This window comes from Buteo buteo, chromosome 6, assembly GCF_964188355.1.
Source record: "Buteo buteo chromosome 6, bButBut1.hap1.1, whole genome shotgun sequence".
Classification (NCBI taxonomy): domain Eukaryota; kingdom Metazoa; phylum Chordata; class Aves; order Accipitriformes; family Accipitridae; genus Buteo; species Buteo buteo.
The window spans coordinates 11,758,904-11,773,985 of NC_134176.1; the positions used below are offsets into that span (position 1 = coordinate 11,758,904).

The 15,082-nt window shown below is 35.8% G+C and overlaps 1 protein-coding gene across 6 annotated transcripts in view; it reads left to right on the top strand.

Moving 5' to 3' along the window:
* PPP1R13B (protein phosphatase 1 regulatory subunit 13B) overlaps window positions 1-15,082 on the top strand; it is a 72,728-nt gene that overhangs the window by 41,092 nt on the left and 16,554 nt on the right. For all 6 annotated transcript variants that reach the window (XM_075029729.1, XM_075029723.1, XM_075029726.1 and 3 more), the window contains exons 5-7: window positions 12,275-12,376; window positions 13,403-13,577; window positions 13,974-14,170. In XM_075029729.1, coding sequence (XP_074885830.1) covers window positions 12,275-12,376; window positions 13,403-13,577; window positions 13,974-14,170 — 474 coding nt within the window. The remainder of the gene's footprint in view (window positions 1-12,274; window positions 12,377-13,402; window positions 13,578-13,973; window positions 14,171-15,082) is intronic.

The following is a 15,082-nucleotide window of genomic DNA, read 5'->3' on the forward strand; positions in this document are numbered from 1 at the left end:
GATAGCGTTCTTCGTTAAGTTTGTCTGAAGCATTTTCCAGACAGCTGACAGTATCTTGCTCTTCAAAAAATAGAAAAATAATCCAACTAAAGGACTTAAGGGAAAAAAAATTAAATTAGGAAGTTAAAAAAAATTACAGTCTAAAGCTAATTTTAATGCATACAAATAGCTTTTGAATTCTTGCTGGACTAGAAATCCCAGTCTCTTCACAGCTCAGTAAAGTATAGTTATGTAGGGTAACGTGTCTGCAAGACTAATAACTATGTGATCTCATAGAAAGAACTTCTGTGAAACTGAAGGGAATTCAAATGGTCCTGACCTCATTCCTCACTCTGAGGCTTCTTGTAAACTTTTTAGGTAGAATCGCATCATTCTTAGATTTGGAATGTCATGAACAGTGTTTTGACATGTTCTGTGCAATCTCAAATATATTTCAATCCATAATGGACAAAGTTACTAGATGCTTACATTTTATAAGAATAATTTCATAAGTTTCATCACACTTATTCAGTGATCATTTTCCTGTTATAATTTTAATTATGATAGTATTAGTTTATGACTAATATTAGCTCTTAATATCTGACGTCATTTGTTTTGAGGAGTCTAAAGATTGTTTGACTAATTGGGAACAGGGAACATGCTTGGAACATAGTGAAAGGACTGTTTTCCTCCGTGTTTTCTCCATGTATTTATGTAATTTTTAATCTCTCTTGCTCTAGATACCAAATATCTATCTAGAGGGCTATGTATATGAGAGATACTCACGGTATACAGATTTGTAGTATACAGACACTTACACACACTCACTTGTAGTATACAGACTTTGTAGTTCTGCTCTTCTTCTGGGCATCAAAGGTGGTTCTGCTCAACCAGTTACAGGGAACAAAGATGAGGAGGAAAGTCCTAAACCACACCATTTACTCATCTACACCCTTAGTTTCCACTTTTACAGGTCTGATTTTACTCAGGCATGGCTTTGCAGTTTTACAGCAATACTTAGTTGCAGATGTCCATGGGATGGGGACGATGAGAAGTCCTGTCCGTTTGTTTAACCTCTAACTATGGTACTTTCATATATTTGTATTGTGAACATGGAGCAATACAATTCACTCTGTTGCCTAGATTTCTAAGTAAATGAGGCATGTGGAGAATTGCCCCCAGTTGTCATTGCACATAGAGATCCTGAGTTGCTTGGCCCTTATATAAAGGTGGAATAGTTTAGAATAAATGAGTGCTTCAGCTGACGCATAACATTATACACATTAGCTCATAAAGTAAACATTACTTTAAAAGTTCATTTGTTATTTTTCATGAAGTATTGCTCTGCTTTCACAATCCTTACACAGGCACTGTAAACTTCAATGGCTTTTGTCACAGTTATCCTTTTGCAGTCACATTAGTATCGGTTTTAGTTAAACCAAATATTTTAATATTACTTTTTTGTAAGGAAGATGGGAGTTGTCCTTTACTTCTGTAGTTCCTCACAGGAGACAGATTATGAAATTCACTGTGTCAGTGCAGAGCTCTAAGAGCTTGATTGTCAAAGCTTTGGAGTTTAGACTGTCCCTCTGCCTCTCTGAGCAGCTTTCAGGTCTGAGCAGGAGACTCTTCTGGTACTTAAAAGGCCAACTATTCCTTTTCAGGCCACCTTTAGAGTTCTCTCTTTTATGTAGCTGTGTCATCTGCAGATTAGTATTTCCTCTCATCTTTTCCACAGTCCCTGTGGTTTTTCTTGCACAGTGCTGCTGTGGCCTCCTTTCTCTGACACACCTTTCCATGTTCACTGACTTGTTCATTTAGTTTCCTGTCCATCTAGGCTTTGGACACATAGCATACCTATTTCCCAGCCACATGTTTTTCCCAGGCAAGTGAACCTTTCCATTTCTCTATTGTCTCTGCAGCTGCCTCCAGATCCAATTGTTGTTAGGTTTGTTTCCCCTGCAGTCTTCCTCAGATCAAAGCGGAGAAAATGAAAGTCCCTCTGGCTAATTTAGGAGCAAGGGAGTTGAACTTGTTTTTCTTCTCTTATTCCTACTGGATGATCTTACTCTACAGCTCATACCTTTCCTTGCTTTCTAAAAATAAGCCTGTTCTTTATGCAGCTGGAATATTCACTGTATTGTGCTTGGACATACAGTTCTTCAGTGTCCTTATGGAGACCCATTTGGCTGGATCTCTTGTGTAAGTGCACTGAATCATGCTTGAATTACTTTCTTGAAAGAACGAAGAGAGCGTGAACTTGCATGCCATTCGTGAGTCTGACAAGGTAACTTACAGCTTTTTATGTTTTTATCTTCCATAATATTATAATTTTTAGATACATAAATTGTTCATGGGGTTTAATATTTTCTTCAATGTTTAATATTTTAAAATCCTTAGGTCTAGGTGTTGGCTTGCTGGAGTCTTCTCTGACTTGCAGCTTCTTGATTTATGATTTATGTCTATTACGCACATGCTTTAGCTTTAGCTTTCTCACTGGCTCACGCATTCATCTTGGTGTGTGCAATATTTAAGAAAAAGATGAAGTGTGTAGGGAAAAGCATATAGCAAACACTGGAAAGGTTATTTGCATAAGACTGTGGTATCTACTCTGACTACTGTTTGCCTTTTATCTTAGGCAGTCTCTGTTAATAAAGAAACTGTTACATTTCAGGTGGTATGGTTTCCTGTCACTTTAAACAGTAAAATTAAGTACAAAAAGTAATGATTTGCATGATCTTTTTGGTATTCAGTTTTTGCACTGAGTTGGTAATACTACAAAAATACAAATGGAACAAATGTGGCTTTAAAGCTAAATTGTCTGTATTCTTATATTTTCAGTTTAACCTGATAACTGAAAGAAACGTGTATTGCTCAACATTTTCCATTGAACATGAAAAGTGCAATGAATCAAGCTGATTGTAGTTGACAGCCGGCTTGATCTTGCCGTGATTAGGTCTTTTACTGCTGGCAAAATCCACTAGCCTTTTCCGTTAGCTGGTTGTTGATGAATGCAGAGAGACAGCTTTTCATATTGATAAAAAATTTGGGGAAACCTTTATTTCATATGGAATAAGATTAAAAAAATATCCTACCTCCTATTGATTGCACTGAGCCAAAAAACCATGCAGGAACTCGTAAGATGTGTACAGTTGTTGATTTGGCTTGTTCACAGCAAACAGTTAAACAATTAATGTAGATAGAAAATAACAGAAACATGGAGTTGAAGCATGTTGAAGCGATGCAAATGTTTACAGTTGATGGGCAGTGCTGCAAAATAAAGTTGTGTTCTCTTACAATTACATGGGAAAATAGCAAACGGGTAATTAATTACTTTTCAAAATTAGTTAGTTTTACACTTTAGTGGATATGTTATTTAAATACTGTGTAGGTTTTGCACTTTAATTTAAATGATTGTGCATTTCATTAACATATGACCAGAATGCAGAGCAGTTTGGGTTTTGTAATGCCTTATCTCTGAATTGAAATTCTTAGTTAATCAGATTTTGTTTGATGTATTTGCTATCATTTTTAAGACCTTATCAAAAGCTTGTTACTTCAAAATGTCATGGTCAACTTTTGCTTTTAACAACTTAAGTTTTATGGGAAGTGCAAGTTGTACACTAAGTTTCACAACATACCTTTCAATTACAGTATACTTATTTTCAGTATATTTGTGTTTTGGAAATGTTTTATTATACTGTTCTCATAAAACCAGTGTTACATCACCGCAGAAAACCTTCACGTTGAAACAATTACTTAAGGGAAGAATAAATGCACATTTGATGCTAAACATGTTATTCATACTAACGATAAGTGCATCTTAACCATACTTAGCTAGCCTATCAGAATAAGATGTTGCTTTTCTAAAAGACCCAGAAAAATAAGTGCCAAGACAATTTTTAAAGGCACTTGGACAGTGTGTTTTCAACATGTATTGTAACACATCTGTTACTCAAAATTACTCGGAGTGAAAGGGTTGGTATTGTAAACAGGTCCGAAGTTGTTTTGTGCACAACTGATCTGTTATTTCTATAAGAATGTATAATTTCTTTTAAGATAATTTACTTTTGTTAGGAGTATGAGGTTGATACATTGATTCAAATCAGCTACTAGGTATTTTAGCTGACACTAAAGATGAACATGCTTAAGATATCTGTGGCTGTTTAAAAGTGTCTGCAAGGACAAGGAAGAAAGTAGTATTTTAAATAAACGAGTTCCAGATACTAATTTCCTATATTGTGGAAATTATTTATAAGCAGTTTATTTTATATGTAGCAGATGTTCAATATAGGCTTAAATCCATTTCTAATTTTGAAAACCTATTTTAACATTGTTTTGATTTTTGTTAAATTCTGCCTTTTCTTAGCTGTTCTGTGCAAAATAGAGGACAGCCTCACTTGTGAGATTTCTAAGAAAGCAATATGGGAAAACAGGAAATCTGGAGTCTGTGTCTTATGCTGAATAGACTTTAAACGTTTTATTATATAAAGTGACTTACTGGCATCAGCAAGTTGGAGGAATTGCTAACAAGGTAGTGTAGTTTATGGGAGATACTAACATTTTATCAAATATAGATAATGTGAGTTTTTTCAGCAAATCGTGATACACTTGAAGCATGTTTATTCTAAGAAACTGTTAATGTAGGTATTTGCATAAATAAAATAACATTTTTATTATAAATTTCTAAGTAAAGTTACCGGGTTCCTTTTGTAATGTTAATTTCAAGATTATTTGATTATCAGGAGATAGCACATGCTAGGTATATTTTCCTTTAATTCCCAAAATTGTGGTTGCCTTTTCTGGGTTTAATTAGCTTGTTCATGTCCATTAATCTAAAAAAGGCACGTGCTATTGTCATTGGATTCTTTAAAATGGATTTCTGCTATCGGCATATTTCTGACCCAATTAAAAAAAAATGCAAGGCAGAGCTGTGGATAAAGCCATTAAACTGGAAATAATGTCATAGTGTTATGTATGAGTTTTCACATAAGATTTCCAAGTTGTCTTCATTGTGCCTGGCACTAAGATTAGGTTTTATGGAAAATGTGTTAAAAATCTATTAGAATTCTTAAATTTGATGGTACATAGGGTCAGTGTGTTTCAGAAATGTAAGGAGGTCAGAATCAATAATCTTCAGCGGATACTCCATCTTGTGTTCTCCTGTCGTAGTCCCCAGATAGCACAAGGAGGACATACACATTTCATATAAGACCTATTTGATACAGAACTGGTATAATAAACTCCTGTATCTTCCATTTGTTTTCCCCATCACTACTGTTGTGCTGAGGACAGGTACCCAAAGTGTGTGCTGGCTATTCTTTCCAGCAACATTTAAAGCTTAGTTGCCAGCTGGGCTAATTAAAGCATCCCCTAAACTATGTTACTTTGAATGAGGCTTAAAGCAGAAAAGTTACACGTGACTGATGGGCTTCTGCTGCTCCTGTCCACGTTAGCATGGTAGAATTAGGAAATCTTTTGCTAGGATCAGCAGGCAAAGCAAACTGTTCTTTTCCTTCCTGCTCTGGCAATTTGGTAGTTGTGCAGCCGGAGTGGTAGCTCTTCCCTCTGCTGGAAAGGCAGCACAGAGGAAGATGTGGGGATGGCCCATGGAGGTGAGAGCTCCCTGATTTGGGGAGGCTGAGAATTGTCAGAGCCCTGATCCCAGCTGGGAATTCACTGGCTGGCGAGCGCTCCGAGCTAACCTCCGGTCATTTTACGGTTGGCAGTCTGCTTTGTTCTGGGAAAATGCTCATTTATGTAATACACTTCACTTCCTTTGTCCACATACTTGTATACCTAGTCCCAGACCTGTCAGTTCTGTGTTTGTCATGTAGCTATATAGATTTCTGGGATTTGACAGCTCTACTAAGGTAAATTTCTAATCTGGAGGTAAATTTTGTGTTACCTCATTTGCCCTAGGAAGGAACTGCTATAGATTATGGAAGACTGAGTCTTTCAGCATCTGTAGTAAAACCAGAGTAGTTACTTTGCATTTCTAGGTGGGCATTTTAAGCCTTCTCAGGAGCAACTTGCAGTACCTTTCTGGCCTTTACTGGCCTCCTCTATTAGGCTGGTGAAGATGTTTTCTTTTTGACATGTGCCTCATTAATGAATCCCACATGGAAGAGTAAATTCTTTAAGTCATGAGCCAGTTGCTTCATGGATTTCTCTCTCTCTCTATTGCAGTTTCTGCCTCTAATTCAGCACTGATCTTGTCCTCAATCTCTGGATTTGGGGAGGGTTGGGGTTTTGTTTTGGGGGGGTGAGGGGTGTCCCCCTGCCCCCCTATCTCTTGCCTTTGATATGCTAGTGTTTTTCCAACCTTCACAAAGACTGCTTTCTTTCTAATTTATTATGGCTGAGGATATGGTTACCTTTACCATCAAAAATGTTATTGGATAGCAGGGTATGGAGAACTTCAGAGAAGGATAGCTTTTGCTTTGTTTTTTTTTTTTTTCCTGAAAAGGCCATGTGGCCAAAATGTTCCTTATGTGTACTACAATTTTAGAGTGGCAGCCTATGTAAAGAATAAACAGTGTAGCTGGGTTGTGGGTGGGATATATGCTGCATTATATTTAGTAGCTGCTCTGTGTTGGCTTGTCAGTAAATTAATAGGTGGTTGAAAGTAGTAGGATGCAAGCAGAAAAACTTTCTGGGTACCCTTTTGATGGCCAGAGTCAGAACCACCCATTCTGGGCTCCAGTGCAGAAGCTAAGACACAAGACTTTCTCGCCTCCCTGCACGGTGGTTGATTACATTTTACCTAGGTTATGTTGGAATTTGGCAATTGGTGGTTTAACCTCAGAATCATCTCTGACTGTGACAAGAAAGAACGGTGGACCAAAGTACTAAAAAGACAAGTAGTAAATGAGGGGGTGGGGATAGAGGTGATGGAGGTGAATGCTAGGAAGAAAACTAGAAAACAAGTAAGAGAGACTTCTTTGTACCTGATTCATTGTACAAGAATACGCATAGAACGTGGAGCTTGGCCAGTTTCAGGCGACTGGAGGTACTTCAACCTACACTTTCTAGTGCAGGGCATTGGGAAGGGAACTGAAGAAGAACTGTGTGGGAGATGGGTGTGAACACTTATCTTAAAAAGAGGGAAGGAATCGATAAGGAAAGTTAATGACATGGTGGCTTTTGCAAACCTAGAAAAAGATCTGAAGAGATACCATGCAGGAAACGATGGTACTGCTCTGGTTTTCTTTTTCAATTAATTGGTTACATTATGCTTTACACTGGCTATTTGAGTGGCTAGGTGTTGCTGAACCTAAACATGAGATTGCCAGTCATTGTGGTGGCCTGTAAAGCTTTTGAGTATTTGTTGTTTTCCTATAATCTCTTATTTCTGACATCATAACAATCTCAGATGTGAGTTTGTATATGTTTCGTTGTTATTTTCAAAGTAACTTTCTGTTCTCACTAGTGCAAACTCAGAAAATGATCCAAAATAAGTATCTTCATGGCTTAGACATGGAGGCAAAGAAATGCATAAAATCAAGCCACATCCTGATTGCTATCTTTTAAAAAATAATCTATTTCAGAAGGTCAGTCTCATGAGTATTTTATTTTAAGATTGACATAATTAGATTCCTCTTAAATATGGTTTTCTCACGGGAGTAAAGGCAAAAACCCCTGGAATCTGTCCTTATTGCTTACATGTCTCGACTACAGTACACTCTGCTTGTCAAAGAAATATTTTGAGTTCAGTTGCAATTTTTCATTTACTATTGTGGGTTGCCAATGAGTAAGCCATTTCATAATAGCTCAGAAGCGTGTAGACTGAGGAGTATGTGATGATAGACAGAACAGCCTAGTGTGAGGGCAGAAAGAAAGGAAGGAAGAACAAGAAAATGAATTTTCAGAGTAACAAGATTAATGTGTAGAATTAAATATTAAAGGAGGTTCCTCTTAATTAAATGCCTGAAGTATGACTTGGTTTGAAGCTGCTTGTAAACTGGTTCCCAAACTATTTAATTACTACTGTACCATTCATCTCGCCTGTCTCAAAAATATTAATCATCAAATGGTAAAATATTAGGCTGTAGTAGGAGGGTAATGTCAGAAGCTGAAACTCCAGTTCATTATAAATTCGGTCTTTCATCATGACCTTTTAAAGTGCATGCTAAACAAAAGAAATACAGTTTTTAAAGGTTCTTGTCAATATTAGGAAATCAGGGAATATAGATGTAAAGTATTCTTATCTCGTGACATAGATAATACTTCCTTAGTGCTTAATAGTGCAGTGTTTGCTCTGCAGCATTTTATTTAGGAGTTCACCTGTATGTGTAAATGCTTCTGTGAATCAATGAAAAGAAATTTACAATTCAGCAAAACTGTCTGCTTTGATGTATCACCATGTAGCAAATGAATCTTTGGAATCTGGAGGAGTAGATATTTGTAGTGGCTTTTTAGTACCTCCTTCAGAAGGCAGTTCTGTAGGAGGTAGGTTTCTCTTGCTGCAGGAGAAAGGAGGAGGTTTGGACCTTAAATATGATAGGCTCATGTTTGTTATGAGAGGAGTGACTTCATGGATGAAATTGTTAATAACTAGTATGAACAGCACAAACTTAAGAATCCAAGAAACCAACCACCTCATTAAAGAACTGAGAAAACGTAGCACTCTCTTTGCCTCTCATAACCTGGGGTTCTGAAGAAGGACAGAGATTGAATTTTTTCAGTGGTGGTGTTTGCATACAGATTATTACAAGCAGGCTCAACTACTATGAAATGCTCTAAACTAATTGATTCAACTAGATCTCAGCAAGAGAAAGATTCAGTGATTTTCATGCTGTTTCAAAAATGATGCTATCCTGTTTTGGAGACCTGAAATCAGCAACAGTCTATCCGAAAATAACTGATTTGATGTTGAAGAGGAATTCTGCTTCGCCTGTTTATTGCTTTTGCCATGTGGATGAAAAAGAACAAACTGCGAGTGAAGTTACAGGTTTAAAACTTTTTCCTCAGCTGCCTCTTCTTTTCTTTCCTAAGTATAATGTAGTTATTTTAAGTGAAAGGGACACTTATGGTATTCAGTGAGGTAAATGTTAAATGATTTCTCATAGAGCATTTATATTTAAATGGTTAATTATCACTGTTTCCCATGTTCCTGTGCTTTGCCTTGTATAAAAGGTTTTTAGACATTACACTTTCTAAATGGAACATTTTACAATAGTTAATAGCTTCTTCAAGGAGGAGCTAATATTTGCATTTATCTTACAATTAATCTTCTGTATTTTACATAATACAAAATAACGTGTTTCTTTTTTATTCAGGCATTATAAGATATACTTTCTGTAATTTTCACCTGGTGAAATGGCTTTTTTTACCTTGAAATATGCACAACGCCTATACAGATACCCCTTTTTGAGTCTGGATATATTTTTAACAAGATTTCTTGGCAGAATAAAACATCTCTCTCTCTCTCTCTCTCTCTCTCTCTCTCTCGGACAGTGTTATACTAAAAATTACAACTGGAAATAGAATGAGCTATCAATGTTGTTAACTTAAACTGATGATCAAAGCAGAAAGGAGGGAAGCCGTGGGAAGACTGTGTAGTCTGATGCAAGTTTTATATTTTTGAAACAGAGCATATGTGTATTGAGAAAATACTATCAATTTACCTCCCCACCTTTTTTACTTTTTAAAATCAGTCATCCAGAGGGAAGCCTTCAAGCCATTCTGAGCCCCTTTTAAGAATTACCTACAGAGTTCAGCAGAAGCAGATGTAGAGGTTTAGGTTTTTCTGGCAGAAGATCATGTCAGAGGAAGTCAGCAGAGCCTGAATGTGTTCTGGGAACAGCATCTGGTTTTTCTGTGTTACTTTCTTGTCTCAAGTGAGCACATTCTGGTTTGTGGATGACACTTGGAAAAGCTTCCTTACTTTCTTAGCCAATTAGTGCCTTTCAGTCTGTAATTAATATTATAATCTCTTTCTTTGATTTATTAGCTGGTGACCAGAAGCGTGGACAAGTTATTTGGCCTTAAAGAATATTGTGAAGGGTTCTTGTCTGTCACAAGTCATGCTAATAAAAAAAAAGTACACACTAATAAATTCAATCTTCTTTTTTTTTTTTTTATCACTGTGTTCACTAACAAAGTGTTGAAATAGAAAATTAGTGTTTCAGGTGGATTTTACCTTTTGTTCTAGTGCCACTGTTTTATATAGCTATAACTGTAAATAAATACATAGGGGTTTTTTTTAATTACTTCTTTACTATAAATATTATTGTTGACTAGTAAGAGGATTTTCAGTTGTAGTATCCAGTAGGAATTATAATTTTGCTCCATAATTTGTTCAGTAGGAAATGTTCAAAGAGGGACAATAACTTTCTCTAAAAATTTTAGCCCGGCATGTCTATGTCATGTGTCTAAGATGCAGCAGCTTTAAAAGTTAGTGTTCCAAATCTGGCTCGTTTTAGTGACTAACCTTGAGGTTCATATCTTACCTGAATAATTGTATGCAGAAACATGAAATATTAATTGGAGTTCAGGTAGGAAAAAAAACCAACCAGTTACTTTAAAACAAATATTATTTTCATTTCCTGACTGAAGCTTAAAGAAACAGTTCTGTGTTTTGCATTGGTTGGAGAACTGATAAATACTTAAGTAGGAATTTGATGTAGCAATGTGAAACAAGCCATTCAAAGTGGCTGAGATACTTTGGTATCAAGAAGACGTTGGAGGAGAACTTTACTTTTCTTAAAGTGAGGTACAGATATTAGAGGGGACATGTCAAATCAGATCACTACAGGACTGCATTGGAAGTCAGTAGAGTGGGTCCAGAAAAGCAGAGAACCTAAATCAGCTTTCCTCTAGGATCAGGTCTGATCAGATCCACAGTCTGATTCTTGATTGATTGAGGTGGGGAGGTGCTTGGGGGTTTTCTTTTTTCTTTCTTTTTTAATTTCCTTTCTTTGTATGTCTGTAAAATGTACCTCATTCTATTTTGTAAACATTCATTTGAAACAGAGTTTTGTTTATCAATATATCTAAACCATCTAATTCTCTTTTCTTTTTCAGCAGTATTGACTATATCGGGGATAGGAAGTAATGTAATTTTAATTTGGTTTACTAATAGTTTAGTCATGTAGTTTGGTGAAAATACTACATTGTTTATTGAATTATTTCAATGCAGTAGTCCAGCTTTTACACTGATCTGATAAATTGACTGAATTGAGTGTAAATACTTCGAAACAGATATTGGTCTCTTCTGAACTTTTCAGCTTTCCAGCATAATTTTTCAAAGGCTGTTGTTTTCTTTCTGTGCAAATTCTAAAGTTGTGATTAAACCATGCAGTTCTAAGGTTGTGGGGTTTGGTTTTCTGAGTAGCAAAGCAGATATTTGGCAAGTGTCAGCTTCTGGAATTTGTCTTGTAACACTGCACTCTTTCTTGTGATTGCATAGTAAAAAATGTGGTTGAATTGAAGTAATGTATAGATTGAAATTATATTTGTTGATAAAACTATGAATATACTGAAACAAGGCATTCATCTTTAAAAACACATAATATTTGTTCTCACACATTGTCACAGCATTATATAAATTTTAAATAATTTTCAGTAATTGCCTCTCTACCCCAATTTTGTAAATTGTTAGTTTTGAAATGGAAAAGGAGTGATAAAGCCCCACTAATATCTTGTCTTTTCAAAGTTTGCTTAGTAATAGCCACTTACTTATCCAAAGGGGGTCAACTTACTTTGCTTCACTTTGTACAGACTGTTTTTCACAGATTCTTATCTTAAATGCTCCAATCTGCCAGGAAATTTCACCGACTTTGGATGTGAACTTAGTGACAGCCTTTAGCTAAGGGTTCTCATGTGGTCTTGTCCTGCACTAGTGAATAATGCTAACCACCAGTTCAAGCTGCCAAGGCAGTTAGACTGAAAACGTTAAGAAAGGAAAGAAGCTCCAGATTCCAATTACCACCTAAAATACCTGCTTGCATGTGTGTTATCACATGCCATACCAGTACTGTGTACCAATTCTACAAAACATCCTATCAGAGCAGTGTTAAATTTAATATAAGGGCTTTTTTCTCTTTTTTCTTTTGTCCCTGTAGTGTTTTTCTGTTTCCACTTTCTGCTTTTTCTGTCCCTCGTATGTGCGTGATCTCTGTCCTTTCTTTCTGCTCTGAGGTTCCTAACTCTTTCAGAGGTGTCCGTCATTATTCTTCCTCTGAGGGCTGGGGAGGAGGCTTTAGCCTTCCTCTGAGGAGTGGGGATTTAGCTTCTATTGTCAGAACACAATGTATGTCAACACATTATTGTAACATTTTGTGTTCTACAGGTTGGGAATCCACGTGTTGAGCTCACTCTTTCTGAACTTCAAGATATGGCTGCCCGACAACAGCAGCAGATTGAAAATCAACAGCAAATGTTGGTTGCTAAGGTAATAATTATATACAGATCATAATAAATACAAATTTCTTCAACATATGCAAGAGTAAGTTTAATGGATACAGAAAACCACACTAATTCATTCTAAATACGCTCAAGAAAGAGCTCGAGAAATCCATCGTTTTACCAAGTTAAGATTAACCTATGCATTATACAGCATTTCACTGTAAATGATACTGTAACAACCTGTGTCAAGCCAAGTCATGTGTCTTTATAAAACCATTGCTAGGTTTTATTTGTCTCTTTTGTGAGGCCCACTTCATGATCTGTGATAGACCAGGCTTGACTCTATGCTCATCTTTAGTAGCTCATTCACTCCAGTATAGTAATAGTGGTGTGAGATGAGAATATGCCCACTTCATATATATTCATGTATTACATTTCCAAAGCCTCTGAGATTTAAAAATCTAAGTACGTTTTCAGAGTGGGGAGTAGGTTTAATGTTTTTGACATTGCTGTAGGTGTTATAATATACAGTATGCATTGGATGCTTGGAGTACCTAGCATTCTGTTGTTCTTTCTTGATGGAAATAATGCAGAAAAAGAAACATTTTCCTTGTGTGCCCATCAGAAGGACTGTTGTTTAGAACAGGAACATTATCTTGCAGTAGGTCAGCTTATTTAAAATGGTCTGTTGGACGTATTTTGTCTTCTTTGGGAAGCTGGATAACAGCATTGGAAGTTCTTTTTGCAACAGCAGGAGAAGTGTTAACAGCATCAGAAAACAAATGCCAGAGGAGGCTTCACAGATGTGTTTGAGTGAGCGGTCAGTCTAGGGTCGTATTTGCACCTATATGTAGATTTGATGTTTGGTCTAAAAAAATCTTGAATCTCTGCTCTAAAACAGGTTTGTTAAAGAGTTTTTCTAGGAGGACTGATAAATATTTTAACTAGATAAAACTTTTTCTGGAAAAAAAAAAACAAACATTGATCATAGTGATGGGTTTTTCAAAGTTAACCTTTTTTTTTTAAATAAATGGGTAACAGGTACCTCTTGTCTAAAACCTCATTTTGTCAGGAACAACGTTTGCGTTACCTGAAGCAGCAAGAACGTCGTCAGCAGCAGTCTGTTTCTGAGAGTGAAAAGCTTCAAAAACTTAAAGAACGTGTTGAAACCCAGGAGACAAAGCTGAAAAAAATTCGTGCCATGAGAGGACAAGTAGACTACAGCAAGATCATGAATGGCAATCTGTGTATGTGGAAATTCTAAGTAATTTATTTAATTAAATTTAGTATTCACTGCATGACTAGCAATGCTATATTGCTAGTCAATATAGTATTGAAGCAAGATTTCAGATGGAATGTTTTTTGTCATACAGAGGGTGCTGTGTTTCTATGAAATTTGTATTTGATGCAACTTTTTGTTTGTTTTATATAGTCAGGCATAAAGTCAGAATAAGTGTATTCTCTAACTATTAGGAAATATTACTACTGTTGGCAGATTCCCAGCACATAAATATTTTATATGTGCATGCATGTACTAGATTTAAAACTAGTGTGTTGTATTCATCAATACCTGTAGAATTAAAAAATTAACAACTTCTGCTTTACTTAATTGGTTTTTGTTATTTTTATCTTGTTAATTTTAGCAACTGAAATTGAGCATATAAGTGCCATGTTCCAAGAAAAGCAGCAGGAGCTACAGGCTGCAGTGTTAAAAGTGGATCAACTTACCCAGCAACTGGAGGATTTAAGGAAAGGGAAACTGAATGGGTTTCAATCTTACAATGGACAAATGACAGGACCTGCAGCAGTAGAATTAAAAAAGTTGTATCAAGAGCTACAGGTAAGTAATGGAGAGATGCTATTTGGATGATAGCTGTAGATTTTAAAAAGTTGTATTACTGCTCATATGGGTGGCCATTTGGTTCTGTGACGTCTTATAAAACTGGTGTATTGGAATACTGTTAATGTGTGAGGTTGCAGTTAGCATATAACCCTCTTTAAAACAGAATTTCATTAGCTTTAAAAACTGTTGTTCGTGCTCATACACATAATGATACAAAGTGTGCAAGTGTTCTGAAGGGCATTTCTCAGCCTCTAATACTGAAATACTGAATGTTGACATAATCTAGTATTTGTTTTAATCTCTCAAAAAAATTTTTAAATTAATTCACTTTGGTACTTTTCTGTTTTGCAAAGAACTGGGTGTAGCAAGCTCACTTGGACGTCATCTTAACTTGGAGACATCACTGGACAGTGAAGAAAAGTGTATTTAAAATATATTGTGAAAACATAGCTATAATGTCTGGTGTAAATAAACGAAATACATAGGAATTAAATAAGACATTTTAACAGAGTCATCAAAAATATTAGCTGCACTGTATTCACGGCACTGTATAGTAGCACTATAGCTGCAGTATATTCACACAGTATTCCCTGTATCACTGTCATAAATCTTCTTCCAAAAAGATTGTTACATCTAAAGTGTAGTTCTCACATGAGTAATCAAATATTCCATTTATATTGAAATTTTGCCCAGTTTTTATGTTTCAAGGTTATGGAATACTTAATTGTGTGCCAATGTGTCAGGATTTGAGGGTTTTTTTTTAATTTACTCATGTACTTTATTGTGATCAAGGCAACAGCTGTAATATATATTTAATATTTCAAAATTAATTTAAATTTCAAAATTAGTCTCACTCATTTCTTTACATGAGCAAATACAACATACAAATTAATCCATCACATGTTTTCA